The sequence below is a fragment of the Musca vetustissima genome, unplaced genomic scaffold (genome assembly GCF_032173495.1).
Source record: "Musca vetustissima isolate MV318-11 ecotype Yass unplaced genomic scaffold, APGP_CSIRO_Mvet_v1 utg19604, whole genome shotgun sequence".
Lineage (NCBI taxonomy): Eukaryota > Metazoa > Arthropoda > Insecta > Diptera > Muscidae > Musca > Musca vetustissima.
The window spans coordinates 189,593-204,915 of NW_026878789.1; the positions used below are offsets into that span (position 1 = coordinate 189,593).

The following is a 15,323-nucleotide window of genomic DNA, read 5'->3' on the forward strand; positions in this document are numbered from 1 at the left end:
CTGGTTCGCCTCAACGTGTTTTTACACATTTTTTTACATTAAAGTAGACACAGCTTCCACCAAAATAAAGTTTGGAGGTCAAAATCATGAACAGTTTGCAACGACAGATCAATTAACCCAATACTATTTACTTTTTTTCATATACTTAAGTAATTCCCGAGTTATATTAATATTGCCCATATATATATATATATATATATATATGTATATATATATATATATATATTATTCCTTCAATACACGCATGTGGTTTTTAACAGATTTATTTTATGTAAATGTACTTGAAAAGACCAAGCTGATGGTATCAACGCGTAAGACGTCCAGTAGACTCGGATCAACTGTGGAAATTGAAAATTACAGCTTCGAGATAGTGCACGATTTTATATACCTCGGTACCGCCATAAAGCAATAGGGCTGCTACAACAACAACAACGGTCTGAGCAAGCAACTCAAAAGCAAGGTCACCTCTCGCCAGAACAATCTCACACTCTACAAGACGCTGATATTACCCGTGCTGTTGTATGTATCTGAAGCATGGGTACTTGCGCAAGCGTATGCGGCAGCTCTTGGAGTGTTTGAGAGAAAAATTCTCCGGAAGATCTATGGGTCAATTTGCGTCAATGGTGAATATCGCCGTTGTGAATGTATATCATCTCTTCTTGGACATCGGCATAGTCAGACGGATCGAGCTGCAGCGACTATGTTAGCTAGGCCATCTTGTGAGAATGGATGAAGATGCGCCAGCTCAAAAGGCATATAAAAGCGAGCCAGGTGATGGTTCACGCAGAGGGTGAAGGCCACGAATCCGATGGAGAGATCAAGAAAAAGACAAAATCTCGAATAATGGTATTTCAAATTGGATGAGATGCGCACAATACCGACGCGCCTGGAAATCACTAATGGCTAATGGAACAACCTTTCTGTCATAAGCCAGCTAATTAAGTAAGCTCTAGAAATGCTAATATCCAAAAAAAAATTTAAAATACATAAAAAATTTGGATGTTGATGATATTTACAAAAAATGGAAAATATTATATTAGCAAGGGAAAATCATTAAAAGTACATATGCGAAAAAGCACAATTGCAAGAAAGATAATATGTAGCAACATTACCAACGCCACCCTAAAATGTTTGCAAATACATTTTCTATTCGTTTTGAATAAGTCTCTACTTATTTTACAGAAGAAAAATAAATAAAATATTATCTGGAAAATATTATCTTAATAAAATAGTATATATTACCTAAAAACGAAAATGATTAACAACTTTTGGTAGTGGTTCTATTGTGGTCTATATATATTTTTGACAACACATTCTATATGTACAAAGGCTACGTATAGTTGCGAATGTGATGTTTGATGTCTATGTAATGAAAATTTCAAAATTTCTATTTATGTGTGCAAGCATTTCAATATTCGTGTATTAATCCATGTTCACGTTAAATAAATGACTTGAAATATAGAAATACAATTTGTTTTTAAAACTGGTGAGAAAATGTGAAACTGAGATTTAATGGGAGAACCATTCATGTGGACGCACAGCACGTGGTAATGCCGCTGTCGTTATGTTCGCTATTGAACTAAAGGTCGGTCAAGCTCTTTTCAAACAATTTGCCCCCATCTGTATGTAGTGATAACCATGAATGAGTATGTGATTTGGGGGGAATCCATGTTGTCGGCCAATATATACACACACCGTATTTATGTACGTATCTAAACATATTTCGGCTTAAGCAGCTTGTTAATATTAGCAAATAAGTAATATTTGGTAAGAATATTGGTTTGTATAAAAAGAATTGATATAAACAAATAAATCAAATATAGTTCTTTAAATAAACGATCATTAAATTGCTAAAGTTTTGAATGAAAATTATATATCTATATATTTATTTATGGATGTTTACAAAAGCAAGCAGTTAAGACAAGTTCAGCCGTCCGATAAAATATTGTTTTTGGAAAACGAGATGTGAGGGAAATAATGAATTTCCACAACGATTAAGAGCCAAATATTTTTACGTCCACATAAATTGTAATTGAGCAATAATTGGAACATAAATATAAGTGTAAATACTATATTTGCTAAAATAACATTAAGCGTCTATATTTTGCACAACTATACACTTTGAAAATAAAGAACTTCTCATAACTTTTCTTAAAAATTTTGCTACAGATTTTTTTGCGGGAGAGTATCTATATATACAATTCTGTTGTCACAGTGTTCGGGCTTCCACTGCCAAGAGAATACTGTTCGGATTCCAGAACAACTCTTAGACAATTGTGAGCTTAAAGTTTCACAATTTGGTTGCAAGGTGTGCCTAAAAAAGCTGGGAAGAAATCATAACATTCCATTTATTTTTCACGTTTTTAGTTATGTGCTGAAATATCCAATAAACACAACCACTTGTTGTGTTGTCTGACAAATCCTCTACATACTTACTTGATTTTTTGTTATTCACCTCAAGTTGTCCTACCTTGCATTCTTGTACCATGTTTGCATTCGTAGTCAGTCTAAACCTATTTTTATACCCTACACAACTATGTTGTCAGGGTATTATAGCTTTGTGCAGCCCCAAAAGTTTGTAACGCCGCGAAATATTGGTCCTAGACCCACCTTTAAGTATACCGATCGTCATATCTCGACTAGCTGAGTCGATCTAGACATGTGTGTCCGTCCGTCCGTCCGTCTGTCCATTATAATTTGTAAACACGATACAGGCCACAGTTATGGACCAATCTTCACGAAATTTTGCATGTAGGATGGGTTCTGGACAATGAAGACCCCTATTGTTTTTGGGAAAGATCGTTTAATATTTAGGGGATGAAATGGACCAAATACTAAATTTTTGTCGGTTTTTCTGGTCGCTCCAGAGGCCGCAACAATGGACCGTACATCGTGAAATTTTGCATGGAGAAGCGGATCGGGCCAAAGAATAAGCATGCCTGTTTGGAGAAAGATCGGTCAATATTTAGCCGGTCAAATGGACCCTGACTTTTGTGTGAAAAATGACAAAATTTGTATTCTATGGCGTATATATTTACCCCTGAAGGACATATACCCGAGAAGTTGATATTATATCCAAGAAGAGTGGTTGACCGTTAAATTAAGACCAATTATATTGTTGTATGCGCTCCGATGTGGGAGTTACACCTAAATATTTACAGGTATTTCCATATTCGTATATTATTAAGTAACCCATTATCACTCTGGAGAGCGGAACTATAGCGCTGATCGCTTCGAAATGTTCCATGAGGTTCCAGTTATGGTCAAGGACAACGTCTATAATTTTCGGTGATGATCAGATAATAATTTTGGAATGAAGTGGACCGAAAACTTAATTTTTTGTGTTATTTTCGAGTCGATCTATAGACCTCAAATGAAAGCCGAACATCACAACACAACCCACGGTGAAGGGAATCTGGGCAATAACTGTACTGAATACTCGTAATATTCGGAAAATATGTCAGTGTGAGGAAAAGGTGCTGTTTACCTTTAATCGGGTAAGAGGGTGCAAATATCACGAAATATTGCCCAGTCTCGGAATAAACATCCGCAGATAATTTGAGTTCCGTGGTAGTTGTGTAGGGTATCGTATGGTCGGCCCCGTCCGACTATACTGCTCCGCTCACTGGTTTAATGTTAAGTATAGCCTGTGTATAACCTATCAAAACAAGAACCAATTGAATATTGTATTGGAAGATGATCAACCAATTCTAAACGTAAAACAGAAATAATCGGAATGTATCGAATGGCCAAACTTGGAGAGATTTCAAATCCAACATTTTAAGAATTCCGAGCACGATTGTGATTCGGCATTGCAAGTGCAATTCACTTGAAAACCAAGAATGTATTTTCTACGTACACGACATAAATCAGTGTGAGTAAGAACGTTGTCTATGTAAGACTATAATATAGGCCGTTAATCGCGGCCTACTAACAACAATATGTTCCCAAAATTTGAAGTCTCATACACACACACATACGTGCCGTCTGTCAGCATGCTTGTTGCTTGATCTAATCGATTGCCCGTCAGCATCTTTATTAACGCTTGTTTGTGTATTTTGTTGTTGTAATTGTTTATTTTCATTCCCAAATGCCACCACAACGCGGTGCAACGAAAAGTGTAGTTCCCCACAGAATTTATGGCTTTTTAAGTGCCACTATTTAATTTTTCTGTAAAATCATGAAATGAGTGAATTTTGCCAAGAAAATAAAAATCACACGATTTGATTTTTCAATTAAAAACGAATGAAATTCGTTACCGCATGAGATTGCTGGTGATACCCGTATCATAAAGGATTTATTAATTTCACACTCACGGAAATCTCCCTTCTTTAGTAAAATGTGGGTGCTCAAAGTTTGAAATTAAATTCAATTTAATTGGCCACAAAATATATTTATTCGGAATGTGTCAATGATTATGATGTAGGCGAACGTGATTAATATAGAATTCATTTTTTTCAGATTTATATAAACATTATTTCCGCTCGTTTGTTTCATTTCAAATTTCAGGGTAGTGCTGTAGTTGGACTTTGATTTCTTAATTAATGGTCTTAGTTAATGAAACTCCAATAATCTTTAAATCATGTTTAATATTAATTGCGTTTCATTTTCCTCATTGCTCGTTGCAAATTACACAATAATTTTCGTGATTTTGTTGGCATTTCAGAAAAATGTGTCCAACATTTCAATATGTTGCCGAAAAGCGAAACACAAAATAAGTAGCAACGACATGAAACTAAAAAAACTAGAAAAATACATTATAAAACCAGTGAGCGGAGCAGTATAGTCGGACGGGGCCGACCATACGATACCCTACACAACTACCACGAACTCTAACTTTCTGAGGATGTTTATTCTGAGTCTGAGTAGTATTTCGTGATATTTGCCCCCTGTTGTCCGATTAGAGGTCAACAACACCTCTTTCTTAATTTTTTCGAATATTCAGTACAGTCCTTCTAATTACTTGTCCAGATTACCTTCACGGTGGGTTGTGTTGTGATTTTCGGATTATACTCTACTCGAAAACACACAAAAAGATATGTTTTCCGTCCATTTCATCCCAAAATTGTATCCTGATCATCACCGAAAATTGTAGACGTTGTTCTTGACTATAACTGGAACTTCATGAAAAATTTCAAAGCCATCAGCGCGATATTTCTCCCTCTAATGTGGTAATGGGTTACTAAATAATATCTGAATACGTAAGCACCTGTAAATATTTGACTGTAACTCCCACATCTGAGTAGATACATCACTATATTTGGTATCAATTTAAAGGCGAACCACTCCTCTTGGATATGCTATCAACTCCTGGGGTCTACATCCTCCAGGAGTAAATATATATGCCATAGAATACAAATTTTGCCATTTTTCACACAAAAGTCAGTGTCCATTTGACCCGCTAAATATTGACCGATCTTTATCAAAACATACATGCTTATTCTCTGGCCCGATCCCCTTCTCCATGCAAAATTTCGCGGTGTTTGGGCCATAATTGCGGCCTCTGGAGCGACCAGAAAAACCGACAAAAATTTAGTATTTGGTCCATTTCATCCCCTAAATATTAACCGATCTTTTCCAAAAACAATAGGGGTCTTCATTGGCCAGAACCCATCCTACATGCAAAATTTCGTGAAGATTGGTCCATAACTGTGGCCTGTATCGTGTTTACAAATTATAATGGACAGACGGACGGACGGACGGACGGACGGACGGACACACATGTCTAGATCGACTCAGCTAGTCGAGATATGACGATCGGTATACTTAAAGGTGGGTCTAGGACCAATATTTCGCGGCGTTACAAACATTTGGGGCTGCACAAAGCTATAATACCCTGACAACATAGTTGTGTAGGGTATAAAAATACATGAATCTATATACATATATTAAAATGTAGCCAAAAAAATGTATACTAACTCATCACTTGAGAACGGCTGGACAGATGTGACTCCAAATTTCTTTCAGTTGTCAGTAATTACGGTAGGTAGGTTTTTATGAAAGACATTTTTGAGAAAAATCCGCGAAAATCTTGCAAAAATTATTTTAAAGAAACGGCTGGACCGATTTGACTTAAAGTTTCTGTTAGTAGCCTGTAATTGAAGTGGAAAGGTTTTAACGAAAGAACATTTTGAGAAAAATTCGCGAAAATGTTGCAAAATATATTTTGAAAGATATTAGCATTTCCACACATTTTATATCGAACCTTTATGATTTCATCTCTTCGTTGTTCTTTTTGGACATATTTTGTGCGAAAATTGTTTATGTTTTTATATGTTTTAGTAAAAACGAAAACGACTACAACAAAATACGATTCAAAGGACTTATAAATCGTATGTGGTCAGAATAGGAAAATATGCAAACTAATTGTGGGATTCCGCCAAAACAAATATATTCACTAATATTTATAATTTCCCAATTTTTGTATCTAGCTTTAATGTTTAAATAAATTGTTGGTTTTTTAAGACATATGGTTAGTTAGATCAAAACGTATAATTTCATAAAAATATGTATGTTCTAATACTAATAATGCGAAAATTAACATCAACGAAAATAATGGTAATGATAGCATTATTAGTACTCCCGTCAGATATTTGAAGTTTTGTCTTATTTTCATCAGAGTCCAAGCTGTTGGATATGAAATCTCATTTTCATATTTGTCAAAAAAGTGTATTATTTTTTCGACAATCGTTCTTTTTTTTGCCGTCAACTTGAAGTTTGGATGTGGACCTATGTAACCTTAAACAACAACTTATTCAAGTGTTAAATTGAAATCAAGTTGTTAAACAACGTGAGGATATAACAAATCCGATTACATTTCACGATTTAGAGTTAAGAGTAAAACTGGCATTTACAATTAAATTAAAAATTTCCCCTTAACTGTCAAAAACTGAATATAGAATGTATAGCAAACATATACAAATCTATAACGGCAATGTACCTATAACTGAGCGGAAACCATTAAATTTCTATGCCAATTTTTTTGGAGTTTTATACTGATTTCAATATAAAAATCAAAGGGACCATTTGACATGAATAAAATGATATTGTAATAAGATAATGTAAAGAAGTTGGAGCTATAAGAATACATTATCTTCTATTGAAAAAAAAAACATTTGTTGGAATAAGTTCTACCAAATTATAAACTGTTACGTGCTTGGGCTTGCAAGCTTATATTGATGCAATATTGATAAGGCAAAACAACGTTTGCCGGGTCAGCTAGTATCATATATATTTCATATTGTATAACATAGCAACATAAAGTTTTACAAGTGTAAACATCGTTAAGCTCAGTCGGGCCGAATTTTGTATACCCTCCAACATTTAAAATACCTGTAATCAGAGATAGTCTATCAGAAACAGTTACGTAACTGACATACATTTGCGAAGTATAATACGTACGTCAGAAACGTCGAAAACACATGCAATACCATTAGGTTTTTAACAAAAGATGTATTTCCATTTGGGAATATGGAAATTGGATATTCATTAATGAAACCCATATCAAATTTTAAAATTTTCTTCCTCGCAAAAAAAGTTTAGAATTTTCTGTCGGGACTAGTATGTAATAGTTAGAAATTATCTGTATATGGTGAAAATAGTGAATTAAATCACGATTCCTACATTTTATACAGCCAAATGACGTTTTCGGCGTTTACAACTATTTGACAGCCGAAACAGTAAAAATTCGTCAATCGGGCCATCCCTGCCTGATTGTTCGGCAGGGATGGTCCCCAAATACGGAATAATGAAGGGTGCCGTTATTTGGGTCAACCAAAAAAAAAAAAAATGTACCAATATTGAAAATGAAAAATTATAATAATAACAAATTTGGAAGGGGCCATATCCAAAGAGAATTCAATACTTATTAGGAATTAAATTATTACTAATTGGGTTGAAAAAAGTGCCCAAAATACCGAATAATTGGTAGGAAGATTTGCTACACAATGGAAGCCCAAAGTACAGTAAAATATCGCTAAACCGGACAATTGATTGCATACCCCAATCCGGATTGCCAAAATATCCGTATTGGCATAACTTTTTATCAGTTTAGTGATGCGTCAAATAGTTTAAAAAATAAAAATGTTCATTGCAAAAATATGATTGTGGAGACTTTAATGTACTAAATTATGTCAATTTCGTTAAAAACGTACCAAAAATTACCAAACTACCGAAAATATAAAGGTGCAGTCCAAACATTCCCATGAAGTGTATGCTTATCACGAATATATTCATTTTATGTGTTCTCAGACCCATATTACGATGTGCTTGCAGCACTAAATGACAGAATTCGTATAACCTATAAATTACAAATGTATGCCTTCACACCAATTTCCACGTAAACACGTTTACTATAACTATATGGGATTGTCAAGCTGAATCGACCAAACACAAATTTCACATACTAATCAAAAGTCGATAGCAGTCAACAACAAACACGCAATTGATTCTCTGTCAAATAATTTGGAATCTGTGAGATTTTATTTCAGATTTTATAAACAACGACAAACGTTTATTAAAGTCCCAAATATCATTTAATATTCATTTAAGTTGCTAACAAATAATCCAAATATTTGAACAATTAATTTACGTGTGAAACTCATCAAACTTTAGAAATAATATAAAAACAACAACAACAACGACAACACTCTAAAGGTGGAAAGACAAACGGACAAAACAACTTAACTAGAAGTAAACACAATACATCAAAGAATTAAATGCTGTACAGCATATTGTAAGTAATGTGTATGGGGGGGTTTGGTGGTGTTATCGGATGTCTACGAATGCAAATGCTTTACTTATTTTTTCGCAGCCAGTATTATTTTTTAAATTAATTCAGAATAACTTTATACACTCAGCAATTTAAAAAGAAATCCCTTTCAGATATTATTCATCTTCACTATAAGTATACCCACAAAATGTCAGTGTCCACGTACATACATACATATACACACAATTTGAAAACAGAAATGTCAACTAACAGTTTCAATTCAAATTAATACGCCAGTTTTGTTGACCAGAACCGATAACCGACCATTGTTTATTCTCCATAGACTTGGCTGTAGCTATTTGGGCGCTTTATTTGTTTCCATATCTAAAATATCTACATTAAGAGGAAATTTAAATTTTTATAAGCCCATCCAACGATGATGTAGGTAGACAAATGTCAATAAAACAACGATGCAGCAACAATTCCCGGTGAATGAAGTTTATTTATTAAATCAATTTTCATAGAAATCATCATTTGATTGTTTACCCCTTTCTTAGGCGAAGTGATAATTTCTTCAAAATACTTCAACAATACCCAATTATTGTCAGGCGGCATGGGAACCGCTTCTAATCGTTTTTATTTGTATGTGAGCGGTAATTGATATTTGCTAAGTTTTGAAATTTTACAAGACGAGAAAAAAACGAGCGATTGTATGGAACATTTTCATTTCATATTCGTATATACGGTTTTTATTGGTATTTAGATATTTAACACTTCTTTGAAATTGAGTATTGTTAAAATCTGGGTATTGATGTATACATATTCGAATTCGTCATATATACATACTAAATATAGTGATTTTGCGGTGGAAGTTGACAATTGGAATCGACTGATATTAATTACTGATATCTATTAATTAGAAATATGTAACTGTAAAATAACCCAAAAACTCCTATCATTTACATTTTGCTGGATTTCGTTAACCTTGTGGGTTTGAATTGCCATTTTGCCAAGAAAGTCCTCATAAAGCAGATTGATCCGATAAAAAGTTCTAATGTGCACGCCGTTTTAACCACCTCTATGCGGATTTATGTCACATATATAAGCAACGGAATTGACAATAATGTAAATGTAGTATTAGGAACAATAAAGGTGTGGAAAATAATAGTATTTGGTCGACAAATGGGTGGAAAAAAATAATGTTATCAATATTGAGAAAATAAATTTTGTACTGCTTTTCTCAACATCAGGTTTGGAGTTTATCGAAAAACCCATTAATCATTCAATTTAATACATTGATAAATAAAAAAATGTAAGATGCAATGCCGACCATTGGAAACTGTTGCGACTTATGGACCATGCCACATGTAAGAGGGAAATGCACTAGAAACAACAAACTAATGAAGTTTTGGAAATCCTTAAATTGTCGACGACGGTTTGCTTGCCCTTGTTACAATTTACAAATTTTTATTTCAATATGTACATATGTATGTATGATTCGTATATACACCCGTCGGAATGAAAAACAAAACAAACAAATTATTCCGACGGCAATTAAAAAAAAATAAATAAATATTTATTTCGATTTTCACTTACCATATCATCGCCCAGGTCCCCTTCACGGTCAGGTGCATTTGAACGCCCTGTACAGTCCATCGTATTGAGTTGCATTAGATGTAAAATGATGAAGGTTTTCTCCCTTGGTACACACACACGAACAGTAACAATTTAATTCGACACTGAGTGCTACACAAATTTACAAAATATATTTTACTTGGAATTTCTAATTATATTTTATTTGTTTCGCAAATAATTAAAAATTGCGCCAAAAATTGTCACAAAACACACAAAATACACGGCGAGCGAAGGCTGTAGTGAATATCATCAAATCATGGTCAACCACTCAACCGGTAGAACACCATACAGACGTTGTCACTCGCGAGAATGGGAATCGGAATCAGATCACTGAAACCCGTTAGGTATTGCGTGGTGATAATGTAGTTGTTGTAATATTTGTGATGTTATCGTCAGAGAAAATGTTTATGTTTCAATATTTTTGGGACAAGTTGAATTTTTGCACCGTTGATTTCGGTATTGCATGGAACTTAATGTTGTATTTGGCTCTTTCACTTCTTCCTCTTCTTTCTTATTACATAGCTTGCTTTGATTTGAATTCGTTTTTTTTGTTTTTGCTACTGATTTATATGAAATGTTGTCACAATAATTTTATTATTTTCAAGACAATTTAATTTACTGCAAAGTTGGAGGAATATAGTTGTTTTTATATTTTATTTGCTTTTGTTGTTGATATTTTTCCTATTTTGTCATTAATCAAACAAAAACACTCAAATTCCGCACAAAAACGACGCCGTTGCGTGGACAACGACGATCACAATCCGAATGAGAAATGGAATTAAACAAGAAATTAACCACCAGCACAGCAGTTGTTGGGGCAAAGGCGCGAGGGCCGAAGGTGAGGTTGAAATGGATTGAGGCAACAGCAACAACAAATATATAGCGAGCTACCACCACATCAACGAAGACGACGACCGACAAGCTCAGCAATAACACAATTCATTTGTTGTATTTTTTATTTGATTCATATTGGAATCGAATTGAGAAATGAACTCTCCCGTGTTTGCTCGCTCGCGCAGCCCACTCGGGTACGTTTGATTTCTCTGGTTGGTATTTGTCCGCGATGTTTTTGTTGTTGTTGGGTGCATTGTGGAATGGAGCGTTGCCGTTTTTCTTTATCGAATTATACGGAAAAGAAAACAAAAACAATGCCAAATAAATTCCAATAGGATTTACTATTTATTTCAAATTGTTCCGTTTCCAATTTATTTCTGCAATTTCATTTCCATTTATTCCGTCCTCCGTTATTGCTATGTTCTCTGTTCACATTACCCAGACGGGCAACCGCAACAAACTGTATACAGTGGTGGTCATATAAATTGCACACCTCAGGCAGGCAAAATATTTTCATTAAGTCTAGTTTGGAATACTTTTATACGAAATCTTTTTTATAACTTTTTAGAAAAGTTTAATGTGAAAATTGCTTTTGTTAAAAACAATGGTTTTTATGAAGACTTCTTTTTTAGATAACGACAGTTTTATTGTTGCAATTATAGAAACTATCGCCTTTTGTCCAAAAAGAAGTGACGCCGAAGTGACTTATTAGGCGAGGGAGTGAGAAACTCACTTCCAAAAGCTTGCATGGTTATTAATCTCTATGATTTCAAAAAATTCTGGTAAATTTGCGCCTTCTTTTTTAATTTTTAATGTTAAAATTTGAATACTAATACAATATAATTTACGTTAGCGATCGTGTTATTATATGCGGCATATTTTCGATGTTTCATTTAGAGCTTTTTACTAGTGCGCTCTGTGATTTAAAGTATTCTTGAATTCTTGTAACATAATTTTTAAATTAGGAGGTGAAACTTTACAAGCTCTCATTGTACATCACAAGCTTTGATACATAGAAATTGAATTTCAAAATATATAACTGTCGCAATGTTTAAAATCCCTAGCTAATAAGCGTATTTAGTTGTACGGGTTTTTATATTTTTACCGATGTTTTTGAAATATTTCCATTCCGATGTCTAAGTAATTCGTGTATAAAACTTTTAAAATTTTAGGGCAATGTTATCTATAAAAATCATTGATTACAATGTATTTTCTTACAAAAGATAAGTAAAACCTTAATGTTTTTTGAAGATTGATAAACAAAAATGAAAAAAAAAATACAGAAAATACCTTTGGGGTAGATTCGGCATTTTAAATTGGGCTACAATCGGTCAAATACCGAATATGGCCGATTCTTTTTAGATTTCCCTTTAATAAATATTTAATATAGTTCGAAATTACAAACATAAGGCTAAACGTTCATCTATTGCCAAAAATGATATTGTGTGTGGTCTAGAGATGTCAACGTCTGCCACTAGAAAACATAGCCGTAAAATAAGGTGACCAGATTTTGAAAATTAAAATAAAGGACTGAATGAAAAAAATATATTTTTAATAAAAATAATAGTATGCGTATAAAATGTCCATTTTGATTTACTTATAAATATATAATAATAATTTATAACTAGTGAAAAAGCGTTAAGTTCGGCCGGGCCGAACTTTCGATACCCTCCATCATAGATATACTGACAGGTACTTGAAATGAAAATATATGGAGCATATGACAGGTACTTGAAATGAAAATATATGGAGCATATATAAATCGCTAATGAGTGCATACACTTTTACAAGGTGAAAATGTGCCTCATCGAAATATTGGATCTAGACCCCATGTTTCTTAGGACCAAATACGTTTCAGAAAATTTGCATTTTATCCAAACTTTGCCCAACCTATTATTTCTTCCAAACTTAGTTCAAGTTCGAAGATGGGGAATATCGGTCCCCGCCTTCTGGTACCTTCCACACAGGGGCTAGGGCTTGACCAAATTCGGGCTATAGTTCATATAAAGTTCATTATGGAACCACACGTTCTATTTTTTTTTTATTTCGATTTCCTCCGCAGGTGAAATGATTACAACAGAACCAAACCCAAAACGCGGAACAAATCGGATAACGATTTTAATATGAGAAAGGGGGTTATATGGGGACTACCCCAAAAAGGGGGCGAATATTAATACAAAAATACAAAATACCAAATTGCAACGAATTCGGTTCAGAAACGCGCCCAAGAACCCCAAAATACCGAAATACCCTTATATGAAGGCAATCCGAAAAAATTTACAGCCAAAATATTGAAAATTTGGAGGTACCGTTATATGGGGGCCAGCAGAATAAGTGAACCTATGTTTACAATTTTCTGTGGATAAATTTAGTACCCAATAAGAACCCAATGTACCAAATTTCAGCGAATTCGGTTGAAAAACGCGCTCAAGAACCCCAAAATACCGAACATTGGGGGGTATTCTTATATGGGAGCTATGGCAATGCAAAATTTCAGCACCCTATCTCAATTCCAACAGAAGATAGCGTGATTACAACAGAAGATAGCGTGATTGATGAGTTACAAACGGAATATCAAAATTAATATACCATCCATACTATGGTGTAGGGTATAAAAATAAATATTGAGTCGCGTATTAAAACAAAATAGACCCTTTAAAGTATCAGAATTTCAATTAGACTGATAACAATGATAATTACCAAGCTATGCCATTTACTTTATTATGAAAACAAGTAAAAAATGTCGTTAAGTTCGGGCAGGGCGAACCTGAGATGGAATATAAAACTCTGTTTTATATTCACCTCAGGGTCAAATTGTATAAACTACCCCTTTTACACATGTTATTCAAAACATATCAAATGTAATTCGAAAATTCCATTTGTAATTCACAACATATAATTTGCAATTCGAGAATTCTATTTGCAATTCACAACATATCAGCTGTAATTCGAGAATTTCAAATTCATTTGAAATTCAAATTCCATTTGAAATTTGAAATTCATAAAATTCCATTTGAAATTCTTAACATTTGTTTTGAAATACATAACATTCCATTTGTTCTTCATAACATTTAATTTTAAATTCGAAAAATATTATTGGTAACACAAAGGAATATGTATGAATTTGAAATAAATTGTTATGTATTACAACTGAAATTTTATGAATTACAAGTGAAATGTTATGAATTTCAAATGGATTTCTTTGAATTTCAAATGGATTTCTTTGAATTTCAAATGAAATTCTACGAAATTCAAATTGAAATATTCGAATTACGAATGAAATTTTTTAAATTTCAAATGTAATTTTTTGAATTTCATACGGAAAGTTTAAAATTACAAATGAAATGTTGTGAATTACAAATTACATACTCGAATTACAAGTGAAATGTTATGAATTGCAAATTGAGTTTTCGAATTACAAATGAAATTCTCGAATTGCAATTGAAATGTTTTGAATAACATTTGTAAAAGGTGTAGTAAAGTATTCCAAAGTTTATTTTCTCAATGAAAAGTGCACTCAAAAAACACCCCAAACTATTAAAATTGCCAAGTCAGCAAACAACATGTATCCCCACATTTAATACTGGTCGCAAACTCTCCCTTAAAGCTTGTTTTTTAATTGAAATCATGGTTATTAGTTAGTTAGTTATTACCCGAAACTGCCATGAGTTACGCTATTTGAGCGCCAAAATACAACACTTTGCAAGTGTCTGGCTGTTTCTTCCCAATAGTTTTTATTTTTCGCACGTTTCATTTCATTTGTTTTCATTATTAGAGAGGGTACATGAGAGAGGGAGAGAGTAAGTAGGAGAGAGGTGGAACACGCTTTATTTTTGTTCGTTGCTTTTTATTTTATTCGACTGAAGGTTTGTCTGTGCGTGTTATAAATTAATTTCAGCTATTCTTTTCTCTCTCTCTCTCTCACTCTTTTTGCTCTTTTGCTCTTTCATTCTGTCATGGTTCCGGGCTTATCAATATAATCATTATACTGTGTATTTCCTTTCCCTTGCTGTTGTTGTTATATAAAATTTATTTGAACGGTGTTCAGCCAATCAGAGTAGGTTGTCTAGTCGTCAGTTAGTGGATGAGATGCGCGATTGTTGTTATGTAAGTATGTACCACGGAATTGTTAGATATGTGTATA

General features: G+C 33.6%; 1 protein-coding gene across 1 annotated transcript in view; it reads right to left on the reverse strand.

Moving 5' to 3' along the window:
• The window catches only part of LOC133323567 (protein dead ringer), a 42,664-nt gene extending 32,246 nt beyond the window's left edge, over window positions 1-10,418 (reverse strand). The window contains exon 1 of the mRNA XM_061532482.1: window positions 10,307-10,418. Coding sequence (XP_061388466.1) covers window positions 10,307-10,381 — 75 coding nt within the window. The 5' untranslated portion in view covers window positions 10,382-10,418. The remainder of the gene's footprint in view (window positions 1-10,306) is intronic.
• Window positions 10,419-15,323: the final 4,905 nt, after the last annotated feature.